The sequence below is a fragment of the Hyperolius riggenbachi genome, chromosome 6 (assembly GCF_040937935.1).
Source record: "Hyperolius riggenbachi isolate aHypRig1 chromosome 6, aHypRig1.pri, whole genome shotgun sequence".
Lineage (NCBI taxonomy): Eukaryota > Metazoa > Chordata > Amphibia > Anura > Hyperoliidae > Hyperolius > Hyperolius riggenbachi.
Genome location: NC_090651.1, coordinates 366504317 through 366521029, shown reverse-complemented (window position 1 = coordinate 366521029; position 16713 = coordinate 366504317). Strand labels below are relative to the sequence as shown.

Below are 16713 nucleotides of genomic sequence, written 5' to 3'. Positions count from 1 at the left end.
GCTAGCGGTGTTCGAGTGCCCGACGACCGACGCAATAGAGCGGCAATACATTATCTGTTCCAGCCGGCGTGACTCCCCAGGTCTTCTCTGCTCTGGTCTGGTCTCCGGGTCCGGCATGCTTCACTTTTTCACTTCTTCCTGTCCCGGCAGGAAGTTTAAACAGTAGAGGGCGCTCTACTGTTTAAACTTCCTCCAGACAGGAAGAAGTGAAGCTTGCCGGACCTGGAGACCAGACCAGAGCGGAGAAGAAGACAGCGGAGACCTGGGGAGTCGCGCCGGCCGGAGCAGGTAATGTATGCGGGGGGGGGGGGGGGGGGCGGCAGCAACAGCACCACCACCACCACAGATTGTGAACGGTTTCAGGCTGAAATCGATTCACAATCTGTTTGCAGTAAAGGCAGCCATACGATCCCTCTCTGATCAGATTTGATCAGAGAGGGATCTATCTGTTGGTCGAATCTGATGGCAAATCGACCAGTGTATGGCTACCTTAAATGTTATTCCCATCCTTTAAATTGATATATTGCTAATTTTAAAATGTAAATATGAAGGAAAATGAAGCAGGATAGAAAGGACCAAAGTAGTTTAAATTATAAAACAACATATTTTTCTTATGAAATCTTTATGGTATGCGTGACTAGGGGTGTGATGGGGCGTGGTTAGGGTTGTGGCAGGGGCATGGCTTAAGTGTCCCTCTTTCTCATCTCAAAAAGTTGGGAGGTATGCATACATATGCAGGGCAGGAGTGTTTTGTATGCAGCAGGGTTCACTACCTCCACCAATACATCAGTGATGCCAGAGTACTTTATTGAGTATGTATGTTTTGTCATTTAAATTATGACTGCACACAAACATTTTTGGAAGCAATAACCACTTCCCCACCACCGGGACGAGTAGCTACATCCCAGCATTTCTCCATAGCTTCTTGCAGGGACGTAGCTACTAAGTCCCTCCCCGCCGTGCACTCCCACTCCACCCCCCTGCACGTTCCCGCCGCCAATACTACTGCCCATTGTTAGCTGGGAGATCAATGAATGGAAACACAGTTACCATTCATTGATCTAAGTCCCCATGTGAATGAATGCTGCCATCCATGAGACGGTGCCGTCATTCCCAAAACCTGCTAGTTACAAGTCAACGCATTGCTTCCTCTTTGTGTAGTAATACTATGCAGTTTTGCGTGAGGACATCTTGTGGCCAAAAAGTAAAATTACAACTAAAAACATTTTTTAAAATAAAAAAAAACTATTCTTAGATTTTAAATGAACTCCTTACCTCCCACACTCCCCAATAATTACCCCCCCAAAAAATTTGTAAAAAAAAATAAAAAAATTAAATAAAAATGTACAATTAAAACAATACATAAAACACGGAACTTTTTTAATATGTATGTCAGGAGGGCACATTCCTGTTGCTTTATAAATTATGGGCTTGTAATTAGGGATGGATGCAAAACTGAAAATAATGCACCTTTATTTTCAAATAAAATATCGACGCCATACATTGTACTAGGGAAAAATTTTAAACATTGCAATAGCCAGGACAAATGGGCAAATAAAATGTGTGGGATTTAATTATGGTTGCATGTATTATTTTAAAACTGTAATGGCCGAAAACTGAGAAATAATGAATTTTTTCCATTTTTTTTTTAGTTAAAACACATTTAGAATAAAATAATTATTAGCAAAAAGTAGCCCCCAAAGAAAGCCTAATTGGTGGCGAAAAGAAAAAGGTATAGATCAATTTGTTATAAGTAGAAATAAAGTTATAGATGAATGAATAGAAGGAGCGCTGACAAGTGAAAATTGCTCGAGTTTTTTACGGGGGAAAAACCCTTGGAGGTGAAGTGGTTAAGCTGCACTTTTTACTGCAGAATAAAAATACCATCGTGGCCTGTCTGTTTTAGATTAAGCTCTGATAAATATCTTTCTAAGAAACATCTGACTGCTTGTAATGCTCACAGGTGCTGCAACAGATGACATTCCATATCTTAACCACAATTATTTTTAATTTTAGGTGAATGATGGGCTGGTTTGGGGATCCATTTTTATGGGTGTGGACTCTGGTGCTCTGTGGTAAGTTGGATTGTGATATAAATATACATACTTTTGCTGATCTGTGTGCCAAAAATAGCTTTAAGTTAAATATTACTCCCAGTCCCAGAGTTTCGTGCTTACTTAACCTGCTGGGCATTCTGATTCCCTTCCTGCTCCCTCCCTCCCACCCTTCCGATCGCCGCCGGCGATCACGCCCATAAGGAAATACCATCCTGAACGGGATTTCCTTTAGGGCTTCCCCCGTCGCCATGGCGACGGACGGAGTGACGTCATCGACGTCATCAACGTCGTGATGTCACAGGGACTCCCGATCCACCCCAAAGCGCAGCCTGGAGGCGATTGGCCAGGCTGTGCAGGGGGTCTGTGGGGGGGCCTTTTTCGCATCGGGTAGTGGCAGATCGGCGGCGATCGGCGGCGATCGGGTAGGACACGCAGTAAGCAAAGTGCTTGCTGCATGTTTAAAAAAAATTTATTCAAATCGGCCCAGCGGGGCCCGAGCGGTGCCCTCTAGCATCTCTGGACAAGCTCAGCTCGTCCAGAACGCTAGGGAGGTTAAAGAGAGTCTGAGGCCTACAAAAATACCTCTTTTTACTAGGCAGTCATGTTCAGCAATAAGGCCATAGCTGAAACGCCACATCCTCAAGAATTGTTCAAAATGTTCAAATCGATTTTAGAAATGCAACGAAAACTGACCAAAAACCATTTTTCTTTGTGTTTTTTATTGTAATTGATTTTCTCAAAAACTACAAGGTCTTTTTGAACAATTCTTTTTTTTTACTTTTTAACTTGTACCCACTATTCCCCTTAACATATGTAGCAATTTTGGTTGCAATAGCATGTATAGGGGCTTTGCTATTCACCGCCAAAGTTGGCACTAAATTACGCATAAATTCATGCATAATTCCGAATGCTTACAATTAACTATGAAATTAATTACGGTTTTCCTCGAATTTTTGCACTACGATTACGATGCGTGATTGCGAATTATGATGCGTAATTACACATAGGCGTAATTTCTGTTCATCACTAGTCATCTGTGCCTATAGGTTCCTGTGATATAAATCTGGGCCTGCAGTGAGGGTTTTTTTTTTTTTTTTTTAACTGTATCATGTCATATCCTTATAAAACTTTTGGAAGGCTAATTGCCTGATGCAATTAAAACTACATAGTAGGGATATGTAAAGGACCAATTTCAAATGCTTCCACATTTTAACTAATTGATTGATTTATTGATTTTCTTCTTTTCCTTTTTTTTCAGAACAATTTTTTTTCAGAACAATTATTGAACAATTTTAGTAGTTGAAAGGGAGTATGACAAGCTTTTCGCCAGTAGTGTGGGTCACATAACCACAATTCCAATACTTTGTACATCAAACAGCAAATGCCATCAACCCATTTATCTCCCCCTCCTTTAACGCCCATCCCCCCAAACATATATCCTCCTAAGCCCTTCCCCCTCCTGTTGCTCTACTTGTACCCTGTCTCCCCACATCATGGGAGTTCCTAACGTTCGGACCTGGGGTTTTAAGACAGTGACTCATTACCTAGAACCTAGTTTCTCAACATGCGGTACGCGTACCCCAGGGGGTACTTCTGATGGTTCCAGGGGGTACTCGGGTTTGATATACTTAACCAAGAATAACAAATTTTGAGTTTTAAAAAATGATAAATCTTATATAAACAACACCAAAATAGTATTTTAGATAATTAAAAGCAATAGTTAAGGCTTGGAAATTGTTTGGTACCAATTATCATGTACTATAATTGAATATATATTTGTCAAGGGGTACTTGTGATAATGTTTACTATGCTAGGGGGTACTTGGTGAATTCAGGGTTTTAAAAGGGGTACATACCAATAAAATGTTGAGAAACACTGACCTAGAAGACCTACCCTCCCTGTCTCTGAGTCTGTAGGGATTGGAAATCTTTCCTATTCAATTTACAGTGCTCCTAATGCTAGGTACACACAATAAAAATTTCTGGCAGATTAATGTAACGATTGGTGTCAGCACGCAGAGAGAATCTGATTCTTGGCGATCTGCAGTACCACCAAGAATACAGATATACGCCTGATTATCGATGATCTGCAGAATCAGCATTAATTCAGATGTATTGCTTACCTCTGGATACCAGAATAGTGAGAGTGTTTGGTGCAACAGTAACAACTCTGAGTGGAGACCACCAGAGGAGCTGGCGGCCTAAGACTCCTGAGGAATTCACCCCTGACTGTGGGTGATATTCCTGTAGCCTGTGGACCCCTGGGTGAGGGACCGAGGCTGGGTAGCAGGAAGCCCTGCAGCTAATATGAAAGGTATTGCCCTGGACTGGGCTAACGTAGTACAGAAATAGCACAATCCTAGTCTGGGTGTGAGGTCCGTAGTCACAACACCCTGGAACTAGTCTGGAGCATAACATAAGTGATAACACAATTTCCTAGTCTTCGGTGTGAGTTCCGTGATCATCAACACCCTGGAACTAGTCTGGAATATAACACAAAGACAATACAGTTCCCTAGTCTTGGGTGTGAGGGCCTTGATCTCAACACCCTGGAACTATGCTAGAGAATACACAGAAGATACACAGTATTCCTAGTCTGGGGTGTGAGGGCCTTGATCTCTACACCCTGGAACTGGTCTAACAAATAAACAGTACAAGGTAATCTGGCTCAGTGTGAATTCCCAAGTCCTCTTGGTTCAAACACACTGTAAGGATCTGACTATGGTCTGAATGCTTCCACAAAGTGTTTGCAATGACAGACAACCAGCAACTGACAAGCAGCAGAATATATAGTAGCTGGACTCTGCCGCCCCGCCCGAGCCACTCAGCCAATCATGAGTCCTAAAGGAATCAGCTGATCTTCCTGATCAGCTGACACTTCCCCTGCTGGTATAAAGGTCCTGAGTTCAGGCCCGCGCACGCGTAGCTCTCCATCTGCCTATGTGCACTAACAGACCCAGCCACACCAAGCGCACGCCGCTGCATGCAAACCACCGCGTTGGACGCGGAAACGGACGCTTTGCTGTCAGGACATGCGGCGGCCTTTCCGCATTCCACCATACTACCAGACGCGTGTCTATGCGTGCAAACCGCCGCGCTGGACGCGGAGTCAGCCGCCTTGCTCTTGACACACGCGGCGGCTTTTCCGCGTTTTCTCACAATTAACCTGCCAGATGAATTATTTCCAACACGTCCGTGATAAAAAAAAAAGATAAAAAAAACGAATAAAAAATCGTAAAATCAATCAAAATTCAGATCGGACATGTTGGAAAAAATCAATCTTTGAAAGCAGGGAACATAAGAGTCCTCACTAAGAAAACAAAATGCCAAGTGAAACTGGGTGAGTATTATATATCTCAAACCACTAGTACACTGGGGTGACGGGTCTACAGCTTAGTTAATATAACTGAAACATTTGGACACAACAGAAGATAATTTTAGACCTCAATTTTTCCAAAAATACAAAAATTCTTTATTAGTGGCCATCAATGTGACACATGATCAACACAAAAATTTAATTAAAATCCAAGCGTTAAAAACACACAATATTGGACTTCACAAACTTCCCATCATCCATCCAAGGGGTTCCAATCCACTCTCATACCCACACTTACATGCATCCCATAGATACAATAATAATGGCTGCCTATATACAGCTGCAGCTAGCCTGCATGCTAAGTTGGTTGAGCTTATTAGACTTTGACCATGGTAAACAGCAAAAAAAAAATATTGTGTTTTTTTAACGCTTGGATTTTAATTTAATTTTTGTGTTGATCATGTGTCACATTGATGGCCACTATTAAAGAATTTTTGTATTTTTGGAAAAATTGAGGTCTTAAATTATCTTCTGTTGTGTCCAAATGTTTTGGAAAAAATCAATCTGGCAGGTAAATCTGCCAGAAAATTGTATGGTGAGTACCTAACATATTTTATTTTTTATTGTTTTCACAGAGGTTTTAAACTGACTGAAAAGGAGTAAATATATAATGCAGAAAACACTTTAAAAAAAAATAATTCACCCTTCCTAATTTTCACATAAGCATCGCTGCTATCAAATTCTTCAAAATATATGCTTTGGCTCTTCCAGGTTAAATAATTCTTCTATTGCAAAGGCCTAAATGTGTCTGAATTAGTGATGATTACTAAATCAGCTAATTACGATTACGCAAAATTTCACATACATTTTTGCAATTACACCTATACCTAGTTACGATTATAAATTCAATTGATTCCGTATGGTGGTTCGTAATTTTGCGTAAAATTTTGCATAATTTTTGTGTAATTTTGTGCCGACTTTAGCAGTGAATAGCAAAGATCCTGTACATGCTATTGACCCCCAAATTGCTACATATGTTAAGGAGAATAGTAGGTAAAAGTAAAAAAAAAAAATCCAAAAGGACCCTGTAGACTTTTTACTTAACATATGTGGCAATTTTGGTAGCAATAGCATGTATGGGGGCTTTGCTATTCACCACCAAAGTTGGCACAAAATGACGCAAAGTTATGCAAAAATTATGCAAAATTACGAAATATTACAATATCACATACAAAATGAATTACAGTTTCCTTGAAATTTTGCATTACCATTACGATGTGTGATTGCGAATTACGATGCATAGTTACGCATAGAGGTCATTTCTGCTCATCAGAGCTGAGATAAGGTCATCCAGCACCCAAGGCTGAGACACCAAAGTGTGCCCCTCCATCCCTCCCACCCCAGCAGTCACACACTGATTGCTATTAGACTAAGAGGAGCCCCAACCCCCTCAACACCTTTATCTCTAGTTATCTGGCTTACAGTCACTGCCATGTATCCCCTTTTATTATTTCTCTCTGCTTCAAACACAATAGGGAATGATAGCTGAGTGAGTTGTGCACCCCCTCCTACACTGCGCCCTGAGGCTGGGGCCTCTCTCGCCTCTGCCTCGACCCTGCTGCTCATCACTAGTCCGATACCTCAACTGCCACCATTTTGAAAAGTAGACATCCAGGGCCATTCCAGCATGGGTATTTTGCACCTTTCAGATTCTTCTGGTTCTGCTGAAATTTGCCCAGATGTGATAGTTATTTTAAAATTGGCTATTGTTTCAGGTGTTAGTTTCATTTCATTGCTGAATATTTTTTTCCTTGTGGCAAGCATGGCAACCCCAATATGCAATGGATAAAGTGCTAAACTTTGCTTACACTAAATACTTAACCAGCAGAAATCTATACACGGTGGCATAGTGGTTAGCACTCTCGCCTCGCAGCACTGGGTACTGGGTTCATATCCTAGCCAGGTCACTATCTGCACCAATTGTGTATGTTCTCCCTGTGTCTGTGTGGGTTTCCTCTGGGCACTCTGGTTTCCTCTCACATCCCTAAAACATACCGATAAGTCCTCTGAGGACAGTCAGTGACATGACTATGTACTCTGGAAAGTGCTGCAGGAGATGTCAGTGCTATATAAATACATAATAATAATAATATGGTAGGACATTAGACTATGACTATGGTAGGATTAGATTGTGAGCTCCTCTGAGGACAGTCAGTGACATGACTATGTACTCTGTAAAGTGCTGCAGAAGATGTCAGTGCTATATAAATACATAATAATAATAATATGGTAGGACATTAGACTATGACTATGGTAGGATTAGATTGTGAGCTCCTCTGAGGGCAGTCAGTGACATGGCTATGTATTCTGTAAAGTGCTGCAGAAGATGTCAGTGCTATATAAATACATAATAATAATAATATGGTAGGACATGAGACTATGACTATGGTAGGATTAGATTGTGAGCTCCTCTGAGGACAGTCAGTGACATGACTAGGTACTCTGTAAAGTGCTGCAGAAGATGTCAGTGCTATATAAATACATAATAATAATATGGTAGGACATTAGACTATGACTATGGTAGGATTAGATTGTGAGCTCCTCTGAGGACAGTCAGTGACATGACTATGTACTCTGGAAAGTGCTGCAGAAGATGTCAGTGCTATATAAATACATAATAATAATATGGTAGGACATTAGACTATGACTATGGTAGGATTAGATTGTGAGCTCCTCTGAGGACAGTCAGTGACATGACTATGTACTCTGGAAAGTGCTGCAGAAGATGTCAGTGCTATATAAATACATAATAATAATATGGTAGGACATTAGACTATGACTATGGTAGGATTAGATTGTGAGCTCCCCTGAGGACAGTCAGTGACATGACTATGTACTCTGGAAAGTGCTGCAGAAGATGTCAGTGCTATATAAATACATAATAATAATATGGTAGGACATTAGACTATGACTATGGTAGGATTAGATTGTGAGCTCCTCTGAGGACAGTCAGTGACATGACTATGTACTCTGTAAAGTGCTGCAGAAGATGTCAGTGCTATATAAATACATAACAATAATATGGTAGGACATTAGACTATGACTATGGCAGGATTAGATTGTGAGCTCCTCTGAGGACAGTCAGTGACATGACTATGTACTCTGGAAAGTGCTGCAGAAGATGTCAGTGCTATATAAATACATAATAATAATATGGTAGGACATTAGGCAATGACTATGGTAGGATTAGATTGTGAGCTCCTCTGAGGACAGTCAGTGACATGACTATGTACTCTTTAAAGTGCGGCAGAAGATGTCAGTGTTATATTAATAATAATAATAATAATAATAATAATAATAATAATAATAATAATAATAATAATAATACATTTACAAAAGCCTGCTTGAATAATATACTTTGAAGCTATTTCCACCAATTCTACAACTGTAAATCAACCCACTTTCTGCTGAAGTTCTGATAAAAACACCAAGTACAATTGTAGCTGCACTTTTTTGATCAGAGCTTAATATTAAGGTATTTTAATGATATTTAAGCATAAATACACTAATTATTTAAACATGAGCAGATGAAACAGGCTACATGACAAAATATTAATGCCAGCTATAATGACAGCATGAGCAGACAGCACCATCTAGTGGTTCAGTGTCATTCTGCAGCTACTATATACTTTCCCTTTTTAGATGGCTGTTTTAAAACTGACAACTTGGTTGGCATGAACTCTCCTGCTTGAAAAGAAAGGCATAGAATGGAATATTTTTTTTTAGCTGTTAACATCGAATTAAACAATTGAAAATGACTGCCTTTATTATTGTACTGGATATTGCTTTATGCATTTTCAGTAATAACTACAGTGTGTGCTTTTCGATATTAAAGAATCACTGCAGCATAAAAAAAAAAACTAAGCAGTTAAATCTGATAGAACTGACATGCTTTGGGGTAGTCCATCTCCTCATGGGGAATTGTCAAGGTTTTCTTTGTTGTCAAAAACATTTCCTGAATGGCAGTTGTGCATGCATACTCTAGGGCCAATTTAGGGGGAAGCCAATTAACTAATTAAAAGGACAGACTCAGATTATTTTTTGTTGACTTGCACTCACTATTCCCCTTAACATATGTAGCAATTTTGGTAGCAATAGCATGTATGGGGGCTTTGCTATTAACCGCTAAAGTCAGCACAAAATGACACAAAATTATGCAAAATTACGAAATATTGCAATCACATACAAAATGAATTACGATTTTCCCTGAAAATTTGCATTACGATTACAATGCGTGATTGCAAATTACAATGCGTGTATAGATATTCATTGTGAGCAAAGTTTAGCACGTTATCCATTGCATAGTAGGGTTGGCACATCCATGCATTTCATTATATTGTCATTTTTAGGCATAGTTGTGCTTTTAATCAGCATGAATGATAAGAAAATCTACTATTGTCCTGGGACTAATAGCTGCTACAGAGTAACATCTTTTCTGCAAGTGGCCTGATCCCACACAGATGATCAGTCTATGAGGTCATTGTGTAATGTGGGAGGATTCATGTAGCCCTGTCCAACCTTAGGGAGTGAACTTTTTTTTAATTTGTATGTCAAGAGGGAATATTACTATCATTTTTTAAATGATAAGCTTGTAATTAGTGATTAGACGCAAAACTGAAAAAAATGTACCTTTATTTCCAAATAAAATATTGGTGCCATACATTGCACTAGGGAAATATTTTAAACGTAGCAATAAATTGGACAAATGGGCAAATAAAATGTGTGGGTTTTATCCACAGAATGTTTTGTTTTAAAAATTTAATGTCCGGAAACTGAGAAATAATTATTTTTTTCCCACTTTTTCTTATTATTACCATTAAAATGTAGTTAGATTAAAATAATTCATAGCAAAAAGTACCACCCAAAGAAAGCATATTTTGTGGTGAAAAAAAAAAAAGATATAAATTGTTTCACTGTGATAGGTACTGATAAATGAATGGATGCATTGCTGAAATGTGAAAATTGCTCTGGTGTTTAAGGAAAAAATCCCTTAGAGATGTGGTTATTTAATGCTATTAAAAGATAATCATTTTGTAACATTCAATGTAATTATTGCTCTTCATGTAGGTGCGGTGCAATATGTGGAAGGTCGTCCACGGGAAACCATCTGTGAGTATGATCAATATTAATATTTAACTACAGAAATGCTAAAAAAAATGTTGCAATCACTTTAAGGCTCAAATAGCTGTATACATGTTATTAGATAGAGTAAGTAGCCAAAAAACACCTGTAACATTAACCCCCTTGGCGTTATGATTCTTTCTGGATGTTAGGATCCAAAAGCAGTGCAATTTTTTTTTCAAGCTTTTAGATCCTAAAACCTAGAAAAAAATTATGCTGCTAGGGAGATCTGCAGCAGCTCAGCACGATAATGGTTCCTGAGCAAAGCCAGACTGAATGCTCAGTCAGAGATTTTATCAGGGCTGGTAACAAGCAGGCTGAGCAGTGTAGGATGAAGCAGAGAGCAGGGTAGGTGTTTCCTCTAATGTTCCCACTGATATATATGGTAAAATACATGAGGGTGCTTCGCCTCTGGTTCACTTTAAGACCTCCATAGTCTATCAGTATGCTTAAAAACAAGAAGAGAATCGAGAGCCCAATATGGTGCAGTATTGTCAGGTAAAATAAGGAGTTCAATACAATTTTATGTGTATAGACTCACAAACACGGGTTACCCATAGGCAACCACTTTAAATGCAGGTGGGGAGCATTAGGTCCTGACCCCACTCAGGTTAAGAAGTCGCTCTCTGTAGATAGTAGATGCACCCCTCCACCCAGGGTGGACTGGAAGATCAACAAAAATCGGTATACAGAGGAGCCAGAGTAAGGTAAAACGTTTTAAAAACCGCTTAAAAGCAAAGGGGGATGTTAGGGTGGACTTACCTCCCTCTGACAAAAAAGAATACTCACTTAAGTCTCGATAAAACAGAATTGACAAATTATTTATTCAAATTCGATGCGTTTCACGGGCATGACCCCGCTTCCTCAGGCAAAAATGGGAGCACAACTCAGGGGGTCAAGCAATAGGTTTGAGCACCTCTGGGAGAGGCACTCAAACCTATTGCTTGACCCACTGAGTTGTGCTCCCATTTTTGCCTGAGGAACGGGGTCACGCCCGCGAAATGCGTTGCATTTTTGGAGTTGAATACATTATTTGTCAATTCTGTTTTATCGAGACTTAAGTGAGTATTCTTTTTTGTAAGAGGGAGGTAAGTCCACCCTAACATCCCCCTCTGCTTTTAAGCGGTTTTTAAAACGTTTTACTCTACTCTGGCGCCTCTGTATACCGAGTTTTTGCTGATAGTCTATCAGGTCACTGTGGTTCTGATCCGCTCCAGTGCACCACTGCCCCCCTCCAAAAGATCTGAAAGTCTTACTTAGCCATGCATGGACAACCTCTGTGGCAGGGAACATTTTGTGCATGTGCAGTTTAGGTCTTAAACTCCACTTGCACAAGATGCTCCCAGTCACAGATGTGTGATCATGGAGGCATGTAGCCAGGCCCGCACATGCATGATTAGCATATCTTTTGCAGGCGGCATTAGCAAACTGGAGTTCATCACAACCGTAGTGAGGGTTCGCATAGACGGGGAAGGGGGGAGGGCTTGGCTGGAAGAAGCCCAAGGTAGGTTACACTGAACTCTTGACCCGTGCCTTGGGTATCCTTGAAAGGAAACCTAAAGACTAGAAAAAAAAATGAGTTTCATTTACCTGGGGCCAGCGATGAGCTCCGTAATGTAATAAATCCGAATGGGTTTCATTTGGATTTCATTCAGATAATAACCGCACCTGATGTGGCTGGTGAACGGGGGTAAAACTTACCCAGAAGCCATCTTCTTTCATCCGTCCCACGACGCGTCTCATGCTGCGTTGCAAACCATGTCACGTGACTACCATACTTCCTCCTTCAACCTTGAAGGAGGAAGCAAGTAGTAGTCACGTGTCGTGGCTTGGAATGCAGCGTGAGACGCGCCATGGGATGGATTAAAGAAGGCGGCTTCTGGATAAGTTTAACCCTCGTTCACCAGCCACACCAGGTGCAGTAGTTATCTGGATGAAATCCGAGTGAAACCCATTCGGATATCTTCCGGATCTCATCGCTGCCTGAGGCTTTTACCAGCCCACTGAGGCCGTCCTGTGCTCTCACTGGCTTCAGGGGGCTGGTAGAAGCCCCAGATAAGTGAAACTCATTTTTTTTCTAGGTTTCAGCTTTCCTTTAAGTATTATTTTTCACATCCACATTGTGTACTGGACCCTTTCACCCTGCACTGAGGTTTCCTCTGTAGATAGCAAACACTGCCTACACCAGTCAGCAAGGAAGCAACATTTTAATGCTCTGGAACCTGACATTAATGCTGAAGCTGTTGGTTTCTCCTTTTAAAGGGAACACATACATGCACATAAATCAGTCTCCAATCCAGGGAGGGACACACTGCACTAATTACACTATTAAATACATTATTATTATTTAATGCATTTATGAAGCGCCAACATATTACGTAGCGCTGGGCAATAAATACATACAATGATAAGAACGATGGCAGACGTAACCTAACAAGGTTATACAACAAAGTACAAAGTTATACAAGGTAAACAAAGTACAAGAGACATGATCATGTGATTTGGGGATAGTTAGATAGGTTCAGTAATTTAAGTACAGTAAGTGGAGGTCCTAGGAAAGGAGCACACGGACACACTAGGGAAGGGAGGACCCTGCCAAAGGCTTACAATCTAAGGGGATGGTAGATGGACAAACTAGGTAGGGCTGTAGAAAAGCGGTGGGATGAAATTTTGCGCATGTAAAATTTTGCATCGAAATTCGCAATTACGCATTGTAATTGTAATGCAAAATTTCAGAGAAAAATATAATGAATTTCATATATATTAGTAATAATTCATAATTTTGCGAAATTGTTGTGCCAACTTTGGTGGTTATTAGCAAACTCCCCATACATGCTATTGCTACCAAAAATTCATAGACATTGTCCGTTTTAAAAATGATTTTTAATTTGCATTTTCATAATCGATTTTCTGAAAAACTTCAAAGTCTTTTGGGAAAATTCTTTTTATGACTTGCACCCAATATTCTCCTTAACATATGTAGCATTTTGGTGTCAATAGCATGGGGGCTTTGCTATTCACTGCTAAAGTCGGCATGAAATTACGCAAAAATTACACAAAATTGTACGCGAAATGACAAATGACTATGTGAAATCAATTGAATTTACAAAGCGTAATTACGTATAGGCGTAATTGCAAAAATTTACGTTAGATTTTGCGTAATCGTAATTAGCTGATTACGATCATCGCTACCATAGAATAAGTATTCAAAACACAGAGTTACTGTGTGGTAGCGGGTGGGTAGACCATCTTGCGAGTCTGATGGGTGGTGGAAGGGAGTTCCAGAGGGTGGGGGTGGCTCTTGAGAAATCCTGCAGGTGTGTATGGGAAGCAAAGAACAACTATTTTTTTTCTGTGTTTTGTCCAGGTAAATGTTTCATGCAGGAGGAAGAAGTACCAGAAGTTCCAGAAAGTGAGTAAATTAAATAGTTACTGTCTACATTTCATCTATTAGGAAGATTGATAACTATACACAAAAGTGGTTGTTTTGTTTTGTACACCTAATTGCTGCTATCTTTATAGCTAAGGGCTCATTCACACGTCGCAATGCATGTACGAACGCAATTTTGTGCATGCGTTTCAAACACACGTAATGCACGGCGGCAGCATCGATATGACTGAACCCGATGTCCGCCACGCACTAAGATTTTCCTTGCCACATTACAGCACAATGCACAGTAACACACACTGTACTGTACAGAGTAACATGAAAGTCTATGAACTTTTATGTTACCATGCAGATCAGACCCTGCATATGGTGGGCCATAACTGACTAAGATTGACCGATCCTCCGAGTGTCAATTTCCCCTGACTGGCCAGTCGATGGTCACTGCGCCTGCGTGAACCTGGCTGCAGATGTCCTGGTTCATGCTCCTGCACAGGCGCAGTGTGAGTTTTCCACATACTGTGCATGCGCAGGACGCTCCTGGCAGCTGGAGTGTGAAGGAGGACCAAGCGGTGCCGCGAGAGCAGCGCAGGGGTAGTGGCCATTGACTAGCTAGTTGAGAGAAATCAAAACTTAGCCGTGGCAAGGGACCGGAGGATAGGTGAGTGATGGCGTAGGTACAGGACATCTGCAGGGGGCTGATAGAAGCCCCAGATAAGTGAAACTCTTTTTTTAGACTTTGGTTTAGATTTCCTTTAAAGGGGAACAGCTCAATAGTACATCTTTATTGTATTTGGAGAGGTTATTACAATATTTGTTGGCATTCAAAGCTGTGTTTCTAAAATAAGGAACCAGAAGCTTTGACGTTTATGACTACATAAAATAGTTCCCCCATCCTGCCTCTCTACCTAACATAAAGTATAGCCGCCTGCACCCTCACCACCGCTATACACACAAAATCTCCCCAAAGTCCCATGGATTATGTCAAGTTGAGGTTCCAACTCAGGCTTCATCAACTTGTATTGGAGGTTTGTGGACTGTGTTATTCCAGTAGTGCCTCCCACAATTATCCGCTCCCTTTGCTGCAGACTGGATTGTGGTCACTAAGCTCCATCTCCTATGTCACTTGGGGCATGGCTATGATGTGGTTGTGGTTGCAGAAAGAAACTGCGGTTAGGAGTATCTGAGTAATCTTCTTGAAAATTGGTGTATACTACCCAAAGTTTGGAAACCTTGTCAGTGAGTATGAAGGCAGTTTCAGGGATTGGGTGGGACTGAGTGGGAAAGGTGAGTTAAAAAACATTGCTTTAACTTCTTAGTTAACCACCTTGGAGGTAATGACAAGCTCAGCTCGTCCATTACCGCTGCGGTGGATTTCTCAGGCCCTGCTGGGCCGATTTTCACATTTTTTTTTGTTAAACACGCAGCTAGCACTTTGCTAGCTGCGTGTTGGACGCGATCGCCACCGATCGCCGCTGATCCGCCACTACCCAATGCATAATCCAACGGCTGCCTCCCCCCCCCCCCGAGACCCCTGCGCAGTCTGGCCATTCAATGGCAGAAAGCGCTGAGGGGTGGATCGGTACTCCCTGACGTCATCACGATCGTCGCCATGGCGACGGGGGAAGCCAAACAGGAAATCCCATTCTGAAAGTGATTTCCTGTTTGCTCTGATCACCGGAGGTGATCAGAAAGGGCGGGGAATGCCGCTGCTCAGCGGCTATCATGTAGCTAGCGCTAGGCTAGCTACATGATTTCACAAAACATTTTTCAAAAATAGTGCTGCGCTGCCACCCTGGCGCAATCAATAGAACGCCAGGGTGGTTATAAATAAAATACCATTTAAAAATATTAAAAAATTCTCACAGGTTTTAGAACTAGTGTAGTTTGCAGTGCGCTGTGTGATTTTTGTTTTCAAAATTTTTTAAATTTACCTTTAACTATGCAGAAGTAGTCATTAAAGATATTACCTTAACTGCTCAACGACTGCTCCACGCCAATTGGCGTGAGCAGTGCGGCAGCCCCAGGACTGCTCCACGCCGATTGGCGTGAACAGCTGGGAATGGGCTATGCAGGAGAGCGCGTGAGCTAATGCGCAAGCATCTCCGCTCTGATGACGGAGCTCCGTCTCGCCCTCAGTCTCCCAACAGTGATCGCCGCTCGGAGACTGTTAGATAGCAAAACTGCCGTCTAATAACTCTGTACAGTGCTGCAATCTGAGGCAGCGCTGTGCTGGGGACAGCCATGTGACACGGCCGTCCCCTCTGTATACAGGGAAGTGATCAGCTGTCATAGGCTGAAGCCAATGACAGCCGATCACGCTGATTGACTGGCTGGGGGGAGGGAGGGCAGGCTTGGGATATAAAATAAATAAAAAAATTGTGAAATTTATTCAAAAAATAATCACATAAATATTTAGAAAACAAACAAACAAACAAACAAACAACTGGGGAGCGATCAACATAGAGCTCTGTTTGTGAGGAGAAAAGCAGGGGGGAATGACTTGTGTGCTGAGTTGTGCGGCCGTGCAGCAAGCCCTTAAAGCTGCAGTGGCCCAATTAGTAAAAAATGGCCTGGTCACTAGGAGGGTTTAACACCGTGGTCCTCAAGTGGTTAATCAACATATATTGGTTTGAGGTCTTCATTTTTGCTCCCCGACTAAGACCTCCAGACACTACTCTACTTATATTAAGCTGCAGTAACCTATATTACCCAAAGGACAACCTTCAGTCACTACTGGTTTTACACAGAAAAATACAAATACTTGTTTTAAGC

At 41.2% G+C, this 16713-nt stretch overlaps 1 protein-coding gene across 50 annotated transcripts in view; it reads left to right on the top strand.

Annotated features, from left to right (window-relative positions):
* LOC137521919 (fibroin heavy chain-like) overlaps positions 1 to 16713 on the top strand; it is a 387111-nt gene that overhangs the window by 4028 nt on the left and 366370 nt on the right. For all 50 annotated transcript variants that reach the window (XM_068241809.1, XM_068241813.1, XM_068241800.1 and 47 more), the window contains exons 2-4: positions 2017 to 2075; positions 10500 to 10541; positions 13921 to 13965. In XM_068241809.1, the coding sequence (XP_068097910.1) occupies positions 2021 to 2075; positions 10500 to 10541; positions 13921 to 13965 (142 nt within the window). In that variant the 5' untranslated portion in view covers positions 2017 to 2020. The remainder of the gene's footprint in view (positions 1 to 2016; positions 2076 to 10499; positions 10542 to 13920; positions 13966 to 16713) is intronic.